Source organism: Condylostylus longicornis, unplaced genomic scaffold (assembly GCF_029603195.1).
Source record: "Condylostylus longicornis isolate FDR11 unplaced genomic scaffold, ASM2960319v2 ptg000040l, whole genome shotgun sequence".
NCBI lineage: Eukaryota > Metazoa > Arthropoda > Insecta > Diptera > Dolichopodidae > Condylostylus > Condylostylus longicornis.
The window spans coordinates 13,118,220-13,136,624 of NW_026578009.1; the positions used below are offsets into that span (position 1 = coordinate 13,118,220).

Below are 18,405 nucleotides of genomic sequence, written 5' to 3' on the forward strand. Positions count from 1 at the left end.
AGCTTTAACAGGTTATCTTTAACTCTTCCAACATCCACAACTTCACTTTTGTAACTGTGAACTTCTCCTTTAATAATTATGAATAATATTAGAAACGATTTCATACCCCAAATTAAATAAAATAAAAATAAAACAAAAAAGATCAAAAATATTTCACTTCATTTATGCGGAAGGAAAAAATTACAATATTAATCGTATAACAAAACAAATTAATTTTATTTTTAATGCTAAATTTAAATTTATTTAAAAATTATCATATATATACATAAATATTCTTATACGAATTACCAATGTTATATTTAAACACCCGGCATGATAGTATACATACATATCTACTTTTCTGTCTCCAACTTTTTTGTATATATGTTAATAAAAATGTATCTATGTATGAATATTTTGTAAGTAGTATAAAGACTTTCAGTAATATACTGGTTGTGAAGGAAGCTACTATAATTATAACAAAAAAAAAAGTTATAATTTGAAAAATAAAATATATAGAATTTAAAAATTCTGAAAAATTTAAAAAAATTTAACAAAACAAAGATTTGCATGTGAAAATGTTAACAAATTTATATTAATTTTTTTTCTTTTTATTATTCAACCAAAGAAAATTTTAATTATTAATAGAAAAGCACATAATATTTATATGCATATGTATAACCGTATAACCTTGGTACTAGCAACGGTATAACAATATTATCTAGAGTATGAAATGAGGAAAAAATTTTTTTTTCCACTACATAATATAAAAAAAAATAATAGTTAATAAATCTACAGACTTTTAGTACTAGTTCAAATAAAAAAAAAAATAAATAACTAGTTACTCAAGTTCAAGTCTAGAAATTTATTTCATTGTAACAAAGTTTCTCATTATATATACATATATATATATAAGTAAATAAAGCGTAAATAACAAAAATAAAATCTTATGTGTAATATAAAAAATATTGAAATTATATTTTAATAAAAAGCGCTATACTGTTATAAAAACTAAAATAAATTTCAACTTTGATGACTGAAAACAAAACTGCTTATACCATATGTACATATATTTAGAATTTTATATATGTATTTAGTTAAAAACAAAATAAACCAGAATAATAAATAATAATATAAAAACCAAAAGTGGAAAATATTGTTATTATTAATATTTTTCATTCAATATTATTCGCATTTTCTATATAACCACTTAGAAAAAAGATTAAGAAACAAATAACTAGATTAGTCTTGGTAACAATTTTGTTATTTTAAATACAAGAAAAAATAAATTTATTTTCAATTAACTACCAGTCATTTATTTATTAAATTTCATTGAAAACAAGTTATTTATAAAATATATAAAAATTTCATTTTTTGCATACCACAGTCTTACCTATACCTTACCTACGACAAATTTATCTAAACTCTAAATGCAGATATTTATAAGCCTATTAAAAATGTATATGAAAAAAATATGTAAAATAATTAAATTATCTAAACTATCAACAATATTTTCAATTTTATTATATTTTATATTTATATCAATTGTTTTAAATTATACATTACAAGCACAAATGAAAACTAATAAAAATAATAATATGAATTTAAATAATGATAATAATAAGAAATTTTTGCAACAAATCGATAATAATAATGCTACAATTATTGGTACTGATGAACAAAATCATAATAATAATATTGTTGTATTAAATAATGATAATAATATAAATAATAATATTAATAATGAAATAAATAATTTAAATGAAAAAGTTATTATTGATGTTGATAATGGTGATTTTGATGATAATTTAAATAAAAATAATATTAATAAAAGTTTACCACAAACTGTGATATTAGCTGGTAGTTCTGTAACTGAACAAGAAATACTAGAAAAAATATTTAAAAAGTAAGAAATAAATAAATATATATATATACATGTATATACATAATGTACATACTATATGTATCTATAAAATTTAATTGAATATGAGTATATGCACAATATATGTAATCACATTCAGTTGTACCATGCATCTACAATTTTCGTTGTAACAAATTTAAAGTTTAAAATTGTAATATGTGCCCGTAAATTATCATTAATAATTATATAAAAATATTAAATTCGGTAGAGCACAATTTTTTTGTAATATCCAGCAATTTTGTTTTAAGCACAGTTTAAAACGGCTAATTCCCATAATCAAGCTGACACTTCTGAAGTTCATTCCGATTAGTACTACCTTCTAAGTTACAGTTCTTAAAATTTTCAATTTTCAAATTTTATTATTGGATTTTACTAAAATCTATTGTTCTAGTTTTTTTTTAAAACTCTTACATCACTATAATTAATTTAATTTTCATTCAAAATGGAAAGAGTGCAACATTCGAATATAAAGAGTTTAAAATCATACTTTTCAGTTTTAGATTAAAAACTTTCTTTATTTAAAAAAATTTATTGTAGATTAATGCATATTTACGGCAAAAACAAAATTTCAAATATTTATCGATTAGAGAAATAATTTTAAGAATATTTCAGAATTGTAAATAAATCTGTAAATTCTAACTACATATATTTTCTATTTAATTTTCAGGGCAAATAAAAATGGTGATAAATATTTAACAATACAAGAACTGGGTCATTATATAAATAAAAAAATTCACGAACATATAAAAAATTCAATAGCAATGAATGCTGTAAATTTTGCTCAAATTGATACATCACCTAAAGATGGTTTAATAACATGGGATGAATATCACAAGTATTTTTTAAGAGAGCACGGTTTAGATGAAACTTATATACGGGAACATAATGAAGCAAAACATTTAAAATTGAGTCGTAAAGCTAGAGAGGATATGATGCGTGATAAAGCAAGATGGTCAGAAGCAGCTAAAACTGATCCATTTAGTTTAACATTAGATGAATTTTTAGCATTTCGACATCCAGAATCAAGCACTGTAAATTTATTAGGTTTTGTTGATGATTTATTAAGGCTATTCGATTTAGATGGTGATGATTGTTTAACACTAGAAGAATTTTCAGATTTATCTTTAAGTGAATTTGATGAAAAGTATCGAAGACAAATTGTTTCAAAAACTGTTGAAGCAAGACAGGAAGAATTTAATCGTATTATTGATATTAACAGTGATGGTAAAGCTGACAGAGAAGAGTTGTTAAATTATGTAAATCCAAAACATCCAAGATATGCGTTACAAGAAGCTGGAACCTTAGTAAATTTAACTGATACAAATAAAGATGGTAAACTAACACTAGATGAGGTATGATTCAATATTAGTTTTTTATCCTATATATACGAGTACTTATGTGTTAATTTTACTCTTCTAGATTTTAACCAACTCCAAAATTTTTATGGCTTCAAAAATGGTTGACACGGCCAATAGTTTTCATGAAGAATTTTAAAAGTAGTCTACTTTTTTACACTAATTATTAAATTTTTAATTTGTAAATGGCTGTTTTAATTTTTAGTTAAAAAATATTTATAATGTATTTATTAATTAATTTAAGTATTAAATTTTTTTATAAAATTTGATTTAAGTTTTTTATGTTTTGATTTTTACTAAAAATATAAGATATTATATAAATCGATGAAAAACATAAGAATATAACACCTACATGAATTACATAATTCGGTATTTTATTTTATTTTATTTATTATAAAGCTTTTGATTTCTTTTCAAGCAGTTTCGCACAGCAAAAAATCACATTACTAAATTTTACAAATGAAAAATTACAGAATTACAAATATATATTAAAAATCTTTATTTTTTAGAGTATTGTCATCTAAATAAGTTTACAGATTACGATCATATCTTATTAAAGATAAGTTAATAAGTAGGTACATTCGAGAATAAATTCAAATAAAATTTGTATTTACAATAATATTATAAAATAACACTTACGTCGAGTATTAAAAATTTTTTCTTTAAAAAACAAAGATAAGAAAAAAGTAAATTCATTCTTAACGAACAACATTTAATGGAATTGTTGTATTTTTGTTATTCAACATTCTTCCAATACTAACTTCTAAATTTTTAGGTAATTCATGCCAAACACATTTTCCAATAATTGCAACCTCTTCCATAGGTGGCCTAAATGCGACCAATATTGATATACAAATTCCATCAGTCGTATGTGGCATTGGAGATGGTTGATGTTCTACTGTAAGAATTCCATGTGGACGATGTTGTGGTAGATCAGATCCAAAAATTTCAATCATAAATTTTCGTAAAGTGGAATGTAAACTTTTTGCTGGATGTATTTCAACCGTTGGAAAATGTTGTGAATTTTTTTCACTTACTAAAACATTCAAAGAATTTGAGCTTCTTTTTCTAATTACAGCTATAACACGTAAAAAATTTTTATGATGTGAATTGGTTACTGGTAAAATTTCATTGTGCCATAGATTTGTACCACGATTTTTATATGCTCTTGCTAAACTTATTAAATTTAATATATCATTTGCACGAAGACTTAATTCTTGTACATTTTGAATCCATTTTGCCTGAAGTGATTCCTTATCAGCTTGCGCTGGGGTTTTCAATTGTCCACCGGTAATTTCTCCAGTTAATACAAAACGAAACCATGATCCCCCAGCAGCTTCTAAACCCAATATTGTGGTAACATTAACATTCAAACCAGTTTCTTCAAAAACTTCACGTCTCGCTGCCTCAATAACTGTTTCACCCTTTTCCATTCGTCCAGCCGGAAGATACCATTTACCAGCACATGATTGTTTCGCTTCTTGCATCATTAATATTTCATCGTATTCATTAATAATAACACATGCAACAATTATTGTTACCGATTTCCCTAAAAGTTAACATGAGTGAAAAAAAATTAAGATACAAAAATAGCTTAACAAAGCATATAATATAATTACTACCTATAATAATAAGAGATACGTATGTACATACATATCTACAATTCCAACAGAAAATATAACAATAAATTCATACCTAATACAGGAACGTAATCAGATGGTGTGGATGGTTGAACACCTTGTGCTTCTGTAGCTGCATTTTGCTCTTCTAATGAAAAATCACATAATTGGGGTGCTATATCTCCCAAATGTTGATTATTTAACAATTTTTTTAAATTATCATCCATTTTTTATTTATTTTAAGGATCACAATTTATATACAGTATTGTCAATGTGAAAAAATGAATCCGTCTTTTGATTAGTTGACCTAAAAATTAATACAAACTTAATAAAATAAAAAAGACAAAGTAGGTAATCTAAATTTTCAACCTGTTTTTTAATACAATAACTTTGATTATAAGAATGTTTGGACTGAACAATGTAATTATTTTGATATATTAAATTAACTATTTTTAATAAAATAAAATAAATCAACCCGATAAAGTATGGTACCAATTCACTTAAGACGCTTGAAAGTCTTTTCAAAATATCTAAGTACAAACAGGTAAAAAAATGTGGGTAAACAACTTTTCTAACATAAATTAAGTTGAATAGATAACTTAACGTATTAAAAAATTTTGTTTTTGTTACGCTCAAAGAATGTGAATTGAGAGCGAGATGTAAAAGAAAATAAAGCTCATTAAAAAAGATATTGGTTTACTGTTATTCGCATGGAATATTATCTATGTAATGTAATATGTAATTACACACATACATATCTACATATATAAAATTTATATAGTTGCGAAGTATGAAGATGGAATTGCAAAGAAAAATACATATTGTAGTAGATACGTGGACTGTATTTAAACAATAATTAAAAATTCAGTGGATTATTAATTTCAATATTTTTTTTCTTCATAAATTCATTATTTTGAATATTTATAAAAAAAGGTTTTTAGATTTTAATTAATTAATTCATAATTCAATGTTAATAAAAAAAAAAATATTGAGATAAAGTTTACCATTTGAATTTTTTACTCTTGAAAAATTCGTTACCTACATTCGAATTTGTTTAGAAAAAATTCCTTGACACACCTGTATAAATTTTTATGCTAATTCGCGTTTAACATTAACCACTTCGAGATTATTTTAAGATGTGACTTTATTATCCGAAATATATATTTACATCATAGTTAATACTTCGATACTATTAGTGCTTGCTATTGATTAAGCAAAAAACCGATATTAGTCATAAAGCTACAATAACTATTAATTTGTCTTCTTTCATGTTTTTTTTCCTGTTAAATTCCTTATTTCTCACCTCTTAATTCTTTACTTTATTACCTGCTTCTTAAAGAATTTTTTTGTAAATAAACAAGATACCTTTACCTAATACCAATTCACTCAACTAATATTTATTACCTTATTCATTCATTTCTTGTCTTCACATCAACTTTTAAGAAACTGTCAAAAAAGCCAAGAAAAAAAACAAAAGAAAACTAATAAGACTTGAAAAGCGTCTTTATTGTCACAATGCAGACGTTGTAGTGTTCACACGTCGAATTTTGCACATCAATTTTAATTGCAATTTCTGAAGTTTTTATTTTCAAATTTTTATTTAAATGGTATTTTGATACACAGTATTGAAATAAATATATAAATAAATATAACCCAAATATAAAGAAATTTCGACATTTATATGTCATTCTGTGTTATATCAGAATTAATATCTCATACAATAAAAAGAAAATTTTCGGTATATTGCAACACCAATAAAAAAACAATGAACTGAACTTTCAAATATGAAAATATTTTAAATCACATTCGTCGTAAAAAAATTTGCATGCCTCTCTGATATTTAATGTCGTTGTCTAATTTTTTAGTGGTTAAATTAAACAAATTTTTTGTTTTATAAGAATCAAAACTGAATGCGTTATACAAAACTTAATGAACTTAAATATTCATCTACAAAAGTATCTTCCATATTTCCTTAAGCTTTCCTTATCTATAAACATTTTTTACATTTCAATAGAACAAGCTATAATAATATTCTTTAATATTTGACGAAGTGGTTTGTACGTGTTGGAGTTTATAAATTTCTTTTGATGATATTTATGTTTTGTTTAAAATCTAAAAAATTATAAGCCAATTCTCTCTTGTTCTGATCAGTCCAATTCCGGTTGGTAAATGATGAGTGTAAGTGGTATGTCTCTTAAATTATACTTTTATTTTTTATTTTCAATAAATCATAATGCAATATAATTTAAATAAATGCAAACCATTGTGAATTTTTTGTAACAATATAATTATGAAATATGTCATTTTATATAAAACATAATATCATTTATGAAGTGAGAATGAAACGTCTATATATTAATAAAAAAAATACATTTTTTCAAATTTGTTTGGTTGGTAGCACTGATCTATTTTTCTTTTCATTAAAATTTTAATTTCTGCCAAAAAACAAGTAGGTACTTTGCTCGTTGATTCGCTTCGTTCGTTCGTTTTGTACCACCAGAAGTGAAGTGAAAAATTAGATCAGAAGTTTTTTTTTATTTTGTAAAATAAAGAGAAAAAATTTTTTTATATAAAAAAAAACGATTTCCTTCTTTATTTTTCAAAAATTCCGTTTGCAAAATTATTCGGAACTTTTTTTTTTAAAATAAAATTTTAATAACTCTTTTTTTTAAATTAAGCATTATAAATAAAAAAATTATTTAAGCTAGAAAAATATAAAGTGAAAAAAAATTTATTCGAATTTGAAAAATAAAAGAAAAAAATTTAAGAATAAGAAAAATAAAAGAAAAAAAAATTCACAATGGAAGCAAAAAAGTTATGAATGAGTACGTGTTGGTGTTGAATTTGTGTAAAAAAATTTTCTAGATTTTCATTAGATTTTTTTTCACAGATTCTTTTATTTTGTGGTTAGTAAATTTCAGGTGCTAATTTACAATTTGAATATTAAAGTTAACAATTAAAAATGTTGATTTTTAATTAAAATTGAAGCTTGCCATAATGAATTTTTTTCTTGTGAATAGATTTGTGAAAAAAATATTGTCAAAATAACCAGTGAAAATATTTTGAAAAAAAAAAAAACAAAAATTTTGACAGCAAAGAAAAAACCTAAATCTGAATTCCCTTATCTCTTTTGCTTATTTTTTTCTTTTGTGTATTTTCTGTCTTTTTTCTTTTAATGTGATTTTTTACTTTGTACAAAGAGTTGATGTAAATGAAGGAAAGAGACATTCGATTTCATTCGTTCTTTTATTTTTGTTGTATTTTATTTTTGTTTCTTTATGAAAATAAACTTCAATCAGCGTAGGAGTTGTTTCTTTTTTTTTTTGTTATTATTTTTGTTTTTTTTTTTGACAGATTCTCGTAGGTAAAAATCAATGAAAATCGCAATGTAGATAAATATTTATTTTTCTTTAAGAAAGAAAAATATAAATACATAATAATATTATATAGTATGTATTCGAAGAAAATAATAAAAAAAAATAATGTAAAATAAATAAGTATAGAAGAAATTGTGATTTTTTTAGTATTGCTGAAATAAATAAGAAAAATTATACATAAGAGTTATAAAACTAAAAATAAATAAAAAAGAAAGTGTTATAGGCACTGCAAGAATAAAAAAATCTGGAAATAAAAATGAAATAAAAAAATTTTACTAAAATACTTTATAATATTTTAATAAATACTAGAATTGTGATTGCAAAAATTAGTTTTTAAAGAGATGAAAATAAGCACAAAATAGTTTTAATAATAAAAAAAGAAAAAAGGAAAATAAGTGAAAAACTGCAGGGATCCAGAATCAATTGTGCAGGTTTTTTTTCTTATAATTTTTTTATTTTGCAGTAGGTGTAAAGCGCGTAATTTCTTATTTCTTTCTCTCTTTTTTCATTGTTCTTATTTGTTCATTATTATTTTGTTCAGTTATTGTAACACTAATTTAATACTGCCTACTTACATATGTTCATACTTACGTTCACATGCATACATAACTAATAAAAATAATTTTTTTTTTAATTATTTAATTAAAATTAATTTTAAATATCTACAATAATTTTGTAAATATCGCTATTCCATGTGTAGATACCTATCTACATTCTGTAATATAGCATTTTTTTATTTTTTAACGCAAAAACTTGGGATTTACTCTTATAGCATTTGTAAAAATTTCATATATTTTATGTGGTATGCAGCCTGTGTAATGTGTGCAGTTGTAGGTATATATAGCTATCAAATGCATTCATTTAACCGTGCATTTGCATTTATACGAACCTACCTACGAATATACATAACGTACTTATATATGTATATATATGTATACGTGTTTAAGTACGTACGCATTGCATTTCATATATTATATTATTTTATACAATTTGTTTGTTAACCACCACCTATATTTTTTAAATTGATGAGCATAGCTAAATTATATCTATTTATAGTGACATGTGCATTTGTGAAAAAAAAGCAAAAATTAAATTTATATTATTTTCTATTTGAATGAAATTAATTTTTATTTTGAATTTACTATTTCTTTCACGAGAAAATACTAATTTTATTTATGAAAATAAGTTTTTACCAAATGACATTCTTAAAAATATTGTGTAAATAACAAGTGCTACTGTTGTGCCAGCATTTTTTTAGTTTAGGTAGGTAGATACTCTTAATAGTTAGGGTTAATAGCAACATATCAGTTCGTTTCATAAAACAAAACCAAAATAATTACTTGCTTATTGTACAAAATTGAAGAGAAAAATAAACTTCTCAGTTAAATTATTCTTAACTGGTAGATTTGTGGTTAAATTTTTCGGTTGAATTAAAAAAAATTTTAAAAAGGTAGGTTTTACCAGCTAATTATATTGTAAATTTTTTTTGGAAATTCAATGATATTCAATAAATTGGTTGATATTTTAAAATATATTGTAAGTTTAAATCGGCATTAACACATTGCAAGTATAAGACCCAAATTAGATATCTATGTATGTAGGTGGTAAAAATTTGATGTATACATAGATACCTACCTAATTATTATCAAGTGTAGGATTCTGGTATACTTACCTAGCTATATGATTTACATAAAACTTTTATTATTTACAATTCAATAATATTTGCTTCCCAGCAACAGGAAAAATTTTTTTTTTTGGTGCTCATATCAAAACAATTTTATAATAAGTACCCATGTCCTTTTTTTATTATTTGTAAATATGAATGTATGCCCATGTACTTAATATAAGAAAATACATAAGTAGCCACCTATCTACATATTCATAAACATATAGATAAGTTATATTAAATAATTACGGAATTTTTTTTAAAACAGTTGAATTTATTTATGAAATTTGTGCAAGTATTGCTATTTATTTCATTAAGGTTGCAATAAATTGAAATCTTAATATCTGATATTATGAATTATGTATTTGTATTTACCAATTAAAATGTAATTTTTTATTACTTCATGTATTTATTTACATAAATTTATGTGCTTTAAATAAAATTCTTGGCTACTTTCCATCTGATGTAAAATTAATAAAAAACCTATAACAAATTTACATAATTAATATTACATAAGTACTTACATATCTACTTTTACATGTAATACTTACTTTCGATTAAAACTTAAATTCCTATTCAACAGTAAAAAAATAAATTCCTAGAATGCTTTTCTTTTCAAAAAGAGGCTGAGAATAGGCTGAAATATTGTTTTATCTAATATAAGTAGGTATATATGTAAGTACGTATACATAACATATGAAAAATTAAAAACATTTATTGCTTATCTATTATCAGTACCCCTAACTTCAATTGTGGCGGTACATATGCGTTTTAACTGTAACACTAAGTACTACCGTTGACTTACAAACAAGATATAGCATTAATAGGCATTGCATTTATTGAAATTTTATATAAAGTTCGTATGGTACAGACATAACAACAAAATTATATTTTGAAATTTACCGTCATAAATTTCTTTTTTATATTCACAGTAATTTTTAAATTCGATTATTTTTATAATTATTTTTATAGTTAGAATTAAAACAGAATTTATAATAGAAATTCTTATTTTTGCTTTGGTAGGTACTTTTTTTTATTTGTATATTTATGTTACTGTCACATCAGCTATGTCAATATAAAAATTAAGCATCGTTATTGTCACACAAGCGGTAAAAAAGCAAAAATTAAGTATGCATAAATTTATACTAGAAACACCCATCTGAACATTTTATAAACATAACAAATTTTATTGACATTTGGATTTTGTAGATTTTTTGTGCATATAAAATGTTACTCTAGATAACTCTAGATAGTAGCTAATGCGATATATCTGCCCAATTGAAGTTGGGGTATGTATAATACAAATTTTTATAATATAATCTATTACCAATTCAGTTTCGAAATTCAATGCAAAATCATAAACGAAAAGCCATAGCAAATAAGTCTTTTATTTTATCTTATTTTACTTTATTCAATAGTGATTAATCTATTCTATAGAAAAGAAAATAATATTTGAATGACAACATAAAAAAAGGCAATTGCTTTAATTGTAGCTGGTTCTTACAACTAAGAAATAAACACGAATAAAACAAATTAATTTACTCAATAGTTTTATGTCGTTAAACTTAATTGTAAAAATTTCATCATAAAATCCGTTTAATTAATATATTCTAAATCCAATTTAAAAATTTTCAAAAAATCCTGTATTGTAAATTTTTAACCAATCACTAACTGGTACAGAATCTCTTTTTTTTTTTCAAAAATTAAAATATTCCTATGATAAAACGAAAATTGTTTACCAAATTTAAACATAAAAGATGAAAAAAGTTTGACTTTTTTTTTTTTGACCATAACAATTTCTTAAAACAAGCGGCTTTTATTCACTATAACTATAAAGAAGAACAATATAAATTCAAAATATCATGTTAGTTTGTGTATTGCATGCGTATCTAAGAGCAAAAATTAAAATAAGAAAAAAAATCAAATAAAAGATATTTAAAAGCTTTAAAAATATTCTTTTTTTTTCAACTTCGCATTTATTCTAGGTTATGTAATCTGGAGTTTTTTTGTTTTTTTTTTTTTCTTTTTAAGTTTGATACCCTTCAAATATTTTCGTTTAATATGGGCTATTCAAGATCTAATTTTTATGTATGTACATACATATATGTATGTATGTGTATCGATGTAGTACATAAATACATAGGTGGATATATGGTACTTATATTTAAAGTTTGAACTGAAATTTTGACCTTTTTGTCAATAATATTATAATGAGACCATATATTTAAACATTTTATTGAATATTTGAAAAAGGGAGACAGATGGTAGAATATGAAAATCAATTTCAAATTAAGATTTTTAATGTAAAATGGTATCTTTTAATATAAATACAAAAAAAACTTACCTTTGAGTATTGAGTGAATTAAAATTTATGTATGCATTTAAGTATTAAGATTAATATAATACATACTTATACCTATAAACTTTGTTCTTAAAAGTTAAGTTACAATACTTTTAATGTATTGTAATTTAGCTTTTAAGAACAAAAAGTCCATCAATTTTATTATTTTATAAACATACATATAAATAATACATTTTATTATTATTTATATGTATGGCGATCCTATATGAATTTGCCACCAAGCCAGTAGTGTGAAAAATAAATAAAGAGTTACAATATTTTATATGTATACATAAGTACATAAACTCTTTGTACAATATATATATATATATATATCAATTGACTAGAGCAATTATTTTACTGACATTGAAAATTTTCGATTATATTGATTAGAAAATTCAAGTAAGCGTGTACTTATTTTAATGTGTAGGTGAAGGGACATTACCTTGGTACTAACGCTTACCTTACTACTTACTATACTTAATTTACTATTTTAAATGACGTATATTAATGAATACAAGTGATTTTTGATTACGATTAATGTATAGGTACATACATATAATAATATAGGTAATGAAAACAGCAGCAAAAATAGTACAGTCGAACAAGGATATATAAACTTGCATTGATTACTTTCGAAAATTATTTCAATTAAACCGAAATGAGGTTGTTGTTATTATATAACATTTAGTAATAACATTTAGTAAAATTAAAGAAAAATAATATTTAGTAAATTAAAGAATATGTGTATTTATTTCTAAGCAAAAAATTGTAGTTTTTATAGGATAAAAAAAAATAGGAATAAAATAGGAAAACACTGTAAGCTTGTTTAGTGCAAGTATGTTGGTAAGATATAAGTATGTTAGGTTTGTTAACATACATATATTAATTTTTTTAAATAACAATAATTTTATATTCTTAAATTAAGTACTAGATTTGTACACATTTTTTCTCAAAAGCCATCAAATATTTACGTAATTTTTTTCTATTTTAAATTTGTACTTATAGTGATTAACTCCGAAACACATTTCGAAAGTAGAACAACTCTGTACTAATTGGGTTTTCATATCATGCTCATTTTGTAAAGTTCTGAAATTTTTTGAATACTTACTTAGTTACCAATTCTATAATTTTTTTTGTGTATTAATTGATTTAAACAAAACATTCTTCTTGATTTTCGAAGAATGGGTTTTTTTATATTTTTTTTTTCTAGTAAAACTTGTTTTCAAAAAAAAAACTTTTTTTTTAATAAATTTCAAAATAAAGCCTATATGAAAGAATATAAGTAATGCTAATTTATATAAGATAGAAATTCAGTAACTCTATTTAGGAATTCTGTACAAGAAAGGCACAAGTACATACTATAATTTTGTCGAAATAGATTTCAAATATTGGCTCTATTAGCATGACTCTGCATTTTTTAGCATTAAAAAGTTAAAGGGTTAGAATCTTAATAATTTTGTGTTGCAAAAAATTAAAAATATTACAATTGTACAATGTACTCACTTATATAAATATTGGTTATTTATAGGTAGTGATTACTTTTGTATTTTTAGTACGAACGATGAAATTATGCTTTCCTTCTTCATTAACAATTTAATAACATGCTTAAAATTAATTCTTTAAATTAATTATGAAATTATGATATATGATTCTTCCTTATTATAGATGAAATTAAATTATATAAATACGTAATTAATATTATTATATTTAAATAAGTTAAAAATGAAAAAATGAAATTTATGCTATGCATGATGAAATCTAATTCTTTTTCAATTAAATGAATGAAAATTATAGTTAAGTGAATTTGAAAATAAAAAAAAAAATGTGTAAATAAAAATACAGAAAACAACGAAATATTATGGAAAAAAAAGTATTTAAGTAAAAATACGTAATTTACTAGTATTAATATTATTGAAATATAAAGTGAATTTATTAGAAATGAAACAAAATGAAATAAAATGAAAAATTATTAGAAAAAAAACCGCCAAGTAAATAATAATATTTTGGGCGCGAAATTAAAGCATGCGTGTATCACCTACACCTCTATCAACAATAAATTATACAAAGAGAACAACAAATCAAACAACAGTAACATCATCAACATTATCAACAACTTCTTCACCAACAATATCATTATTAATACCAACAGTAGTAGCAGCAGCATCATCATCATCATCATTATTACAATCACCATCATCATCATCGAGATTATCAACAACATCAACTATTTTACCAATAACGTCATCAATAAATAAAATAAATACCACTACAGTTGGGACTGGTGAATTAAATAATAATTGTATTAATATTAGTAATAATAATAAAAATAACAATAATCGTACTATTTTATATTCAATTAATAAAACTGAAACACGAGAAAGATCACAACAGCCACAACAACAACAACAACAAAAATATTCAACTTTAATAAATAAAAAAATATATTCAACATCAAATTTATTTAATAATACAACAACACCTTCAAAATCTATAGTTAATATTACGGCTACATCTGCAGGTACATCTTCATTATATCAACAGCAATTAGAAAATACATTAATACAAAAATCATCATCAATATCTACAAAGCAAACAAAAGTTGGAGGAGAAGCAATAGTTGCATTAGTATCAACATCAACATCATCATTATCATCATCAACGACAGCATTATCATCATTATCTACAAATAATAATGATAATAAATCAAATTCATTTTTAAATTTAAAAGATAGACATGAAAATTATAATAAACAAATAGAACAAAATCAGAATCAAAACCAACGTCAACTTATAATTGCTTCTACAAAAAAAGATAATAAAGAATTACAACAACAACAGCAACGAAAAAATCATATTCTTCAACAAACGTCAAATGTCCTACAGGATTGCGATACTGAAGATGAGGTGAGTAAAAAAATATACCAAAAATATCCTACTTATTTCATTTTGCATATTTTTATTTCACAAATTTTTTTACATTTATATATACATATATATAATGTGTAGAATTCAACTATAACTTAATAGTGTATAGTGTGTATATAAGTATGTACATGTACTTATGTATGAAAATTAATTTTTATAACTTTGCAGTCTACTCATAAAGAAACCGATTTATATCTCTTTTGAATTTAAAATAAAAGAAAAAAAAATTAAAAAAATTGCAGACTAAAGGACTAGAACATGAATTCATTTGAATCCTTTTGAATTGTATTTGTACTTTATGAAAATGTGTATGTATTTGAAAAATTTGGATTTATGTACGCGACTCTCATGCTCTTTTTTTCTTGGTTTGCCTTCCTTTCTGATTATAAAAGTATGTTTTAAGGAAAATTTCAATATTTTATATAAAATACTAACTCTTAGTACTGAAAAATTAAATTTTATTTTAAAAAATTAAATTCGCCAAAATAAACAAGTTATTTTACAAGAATATTTTTAGAATAAGTGTTAGAAATTCAAATCGTTTAAGCAAATTTTGAATACTTACTATTGCCTTAACAAATTCCGAATGGTAATTGAATAAGATTTATAAGAATATCTACAGGCTCTATTATCGAATTCGTTTTGGGAAAATTTTCAAAATAAATTCAAAAAATTATTCTTTTTAGAGTTTTTTCGAATCTTTTAATTTATAAATTATGAGTTGTTTATTTTTATATCGAAGCATTTTGAATTAAAGCATTTCTGTGTATATAAATTTTTAATACAATAAAGGAAGTATTGTAATAACTCCAAATTTCACATGTCGAAAATTCTCTATGACAGACACCATATTAGTGTGTGAATTGTGGCGAGCATTTCAGGTGTCATCAAGTGGATCTTTGTACTACGTATCGCATATATATTTTGCCTTTATTTTAGTACAGAGAAAAATTATCAAACAAAACTACCTAAAATCAATATTTCCACTTTGGTTGTTAAAACAATGAATTATCTAATTTTTCGGTCAATTCTTTAGAGGTCGATTTTACATTTTACATCATATTTCAATAACAAACTAACAGACTGGCTGGAAAAATGAAACTCTACTAAGAATCAAATTTACATTTTTTGGAGCATATGAGCTAAAAGATTGTTAGGTGTGTTAAAGTGAAAGTTTTGGTTAAAAATAGTAAATAGTACCAATTTCAATTTTTTTTCTTATATAATTACAAAATCAGTTTTGACTGTAATTTAGTATCGTTTGTGTAAAATATTGTTTTTTACACATAGTTTTGATTTAAAGTTTTCTCAATTTAAGTACTTAAATAGTTCTGCATTTATTTCTAAATCCTTTTGCTTGCTTATTTTAAACACAAATTTTTATTACAGAGGAAACATAAGAACATTGTTAGTGAAGATAACGACTAAAACAAAATTCTTGTTCCAATTAAAAATCTTCCCTATTTTTTGTATAAATTTTAGTACTTTATCGAATGAATGTGCAAATAATAGGATTGAGCCATGTTAATTCAAAACGCATTAAATATTTTTAATTAATTTATAACCTACAATTATAGAATATTAAAGATATTTTGACCCTTTCTAATTTTCTACATTAATATGTAAAAGTATAGACACTTTCTTTCCTCTATAGCTTCAGTTTTAATTGAAAATTATTTATAAAAATTCAATGGTTCAATGGTTCAAAGAATAATTGGTGTATCTCCTTTATTATCATAATAAGAATATGTCCTACATATTTTGTAGATTCATACAACAAATACATATAAATTTCAAGTAAAATTAAATTATACTTACAAAACTTGTTAATTTAATAGCAAAATCATACAAATTAATACAAAATTTTCGATAGAGTCACGTGAGATAAATTGAATTCTTGATAAGGCAATTAGGTATTTCATCTATCAAATAGTAATGTTAATATATTTATTGGCATGATGAGTTCCTTTACAGAAATTTCAGAACCTGGTGTACTTGTGAAAACTTATGTAAATAAACACATTTAGTGTATTTCTTCGTATATACAAATTAAAAGTAAAAAATTTAAAATTTTTCTATTTTAATTTTGAAAAAATACATTTAATCATTTTGTAGTTACAATAATTTGTACTAAAATAAATTGTTTATTTACTGTGTATTAAGTAAATAAATTTACTGCATATAATTTTCATTGGAAATTTGCATAATTTTATGAATATTATAGGTTTTATTATGCTTACTTGGGGGTCCGATAAAATTAATGATGTTGCTATTTATATAAAATCAACATTGCAAAGTCATAACTATTTATTTTTAATTACATATATATAAAAGTATATAATACACGTAGCATTTAAGAGAGTAAGTAATTGATTTTAGTCCTTTTTAAAATTGATTACTTTTACACTATATAACTAGGTATAAATAATTTTTGTTTTTTTTACACTATACTTACTTTCCTTTGTTTATTTTGTAACATTTTCCCTATCATAGTAAATTTGAACCTTACATAATCATAATATTTTATTTTAAATACTTATAATGCGAAATATATGTGTATATATGTAGAAAATATTAATGTAAGTATATATATATTTATATTCATATTGGATGCACTGTACATTATAACTATGTCATATAGCTACTTGTACATATAAGTAAATAAATTTTAAATTGAGGGTCCCTAATACAATTCATTTTAATCCCTTCAAAAAAAAAGAAAAAAATACGAAAAAAAAGTGTTTCCTCCTTCACCTTTCGTCTTTTTTCTCGGAATCGGCTTTAGTTATTTTTACATTTTTTTTTCTTCCTTTTTTATTTTTGTTGTACTATCAGAACTGTCGTTTTCCGTTTAATGTAATAGTGTAACAATTTAATTAATCTGACATACATACAAATTACAAATCTCTGAAAGAATTACTTAAATATAAACTCATCGTTGTATTTTAGTAATATTATGCTCGTTAATTTTTAATATTGAATTTAGAATTAATACGTAACTATCCTCATTTGTGGCTCATAATTATTGCTACTACTGTTGTATTTCTGTTCGGTATATACTGCCAGATTTTAACATTAGGATTAAAGAATAATTTTAATGTTATTGCAAGTATTTCATACAATACGAAAAGGTTTTATTTCTCTATTGTATTAAATATCAATGTACATATATATATACTCGTATATGGCAATTTTCGAGAACATTATTTGTAAGTAATC

The 18,405-nt window shown here is 23.0% G+C and overlaps 3 protein-coding genes across 6 annotated transcripts in view; 2 read left to right on the top strand and 1 right to left on the bottom strand.

The window, feature by feature from the left end:
* Positions 1-306: 306 nt before the first annotated feature.
* Positions 307-3,549, top strand: LOC129609736 (45 kDa calcium-binding protein). 2 transcript variants are annotated; one of them, XM_055521849.1, is made up of 4 exons: positions 307-705; positions 1,549-1,885; positions 2,568-3,252; positions 3,320-3,549. In XM_055521849.1, exons 2-4 carry the CDS (start codon positions 1,554-1,556, stop codon positions 3,392-3,394), a joined length of 1,092 nt encoding a protein of 363 aa, XP_055377824.1. In that variant the 5' UTR covers positions 307-705; positions 1,549-1,553; the 3' UTR covers positions 3,395-3,549. The 2 variants fall into 2 exon arrangements, with proteins under 2 accessions (XP_055377824.1, XP_055377822.1); XM_055521847.1 differs by lacking the exon at positions 307-705 and having other exon boundaries at positions 1,136-1,885.
* Positions 3,550-3,730: 181 nt separating this feature from the next.
* On the bottom strand, positions 3,731-6,315 carry LOC129609701 (8-oxo-dGDP phosphatase NUDT18). 3 transcript variants are annotated; one of them, XM_055521809.1, is made up of 3 exons: positions 6,279-6,315; positions 4,951-5,181; positions 3,731-4,804 (listed from the first exon to the last, which is right to left on the bottom strand). In XM_055521809.1, the coding sequence occupies exons 2-3, from the start codon at positions 5,099-5,101 to the stop codon at positions 3,954-3,956; spliced, it is 1,002 nt and encodes a 333-aa protein (XP_055377784.1). In that variant the 5' UTR covers positions 5,102-5,181; positions 6,279-6,315; the 3' UTR covers positions 3,731-3,953. The 3 variants fall into 3 exon arrangements, with proteins under 3 accessions (XP_055377784.1, XP_055377782.1, XP_055377783.1); XM_055521807.1 differs by having other exon boundaries at positions 6,178-6,298; XM_055521808.1 differs by lacking the exon at positions 6,279-6,315 and adding an exon at positions 5,917-6,245.
* A 1,007-nt stretch (positions 6,316-7,322) lies between these two features.
* LOC129609882 (probable serine/threonine-protein kinase DDB_G0282963) overlaps positions 7,323-18,405 on the top strand; it is a 74,873-nt gene continuing 63,790 nt past the window's right edge. Inside the window, exons 1-2 of the mRNA XM_055522082.1 lie at positions 7,323-7,780; positions 13,927-15,165. Coding sequence (XP_055378057.1) covers positions 14,284-15,165 — 882 coding nt within the window. The 5' untranslated portion in view covers positions 7,323-7,780; positions 13,927-14,283. The remainder of the gene's footprint in view (positions 7,781-13,926; positions 15,166-18,405) is intronic.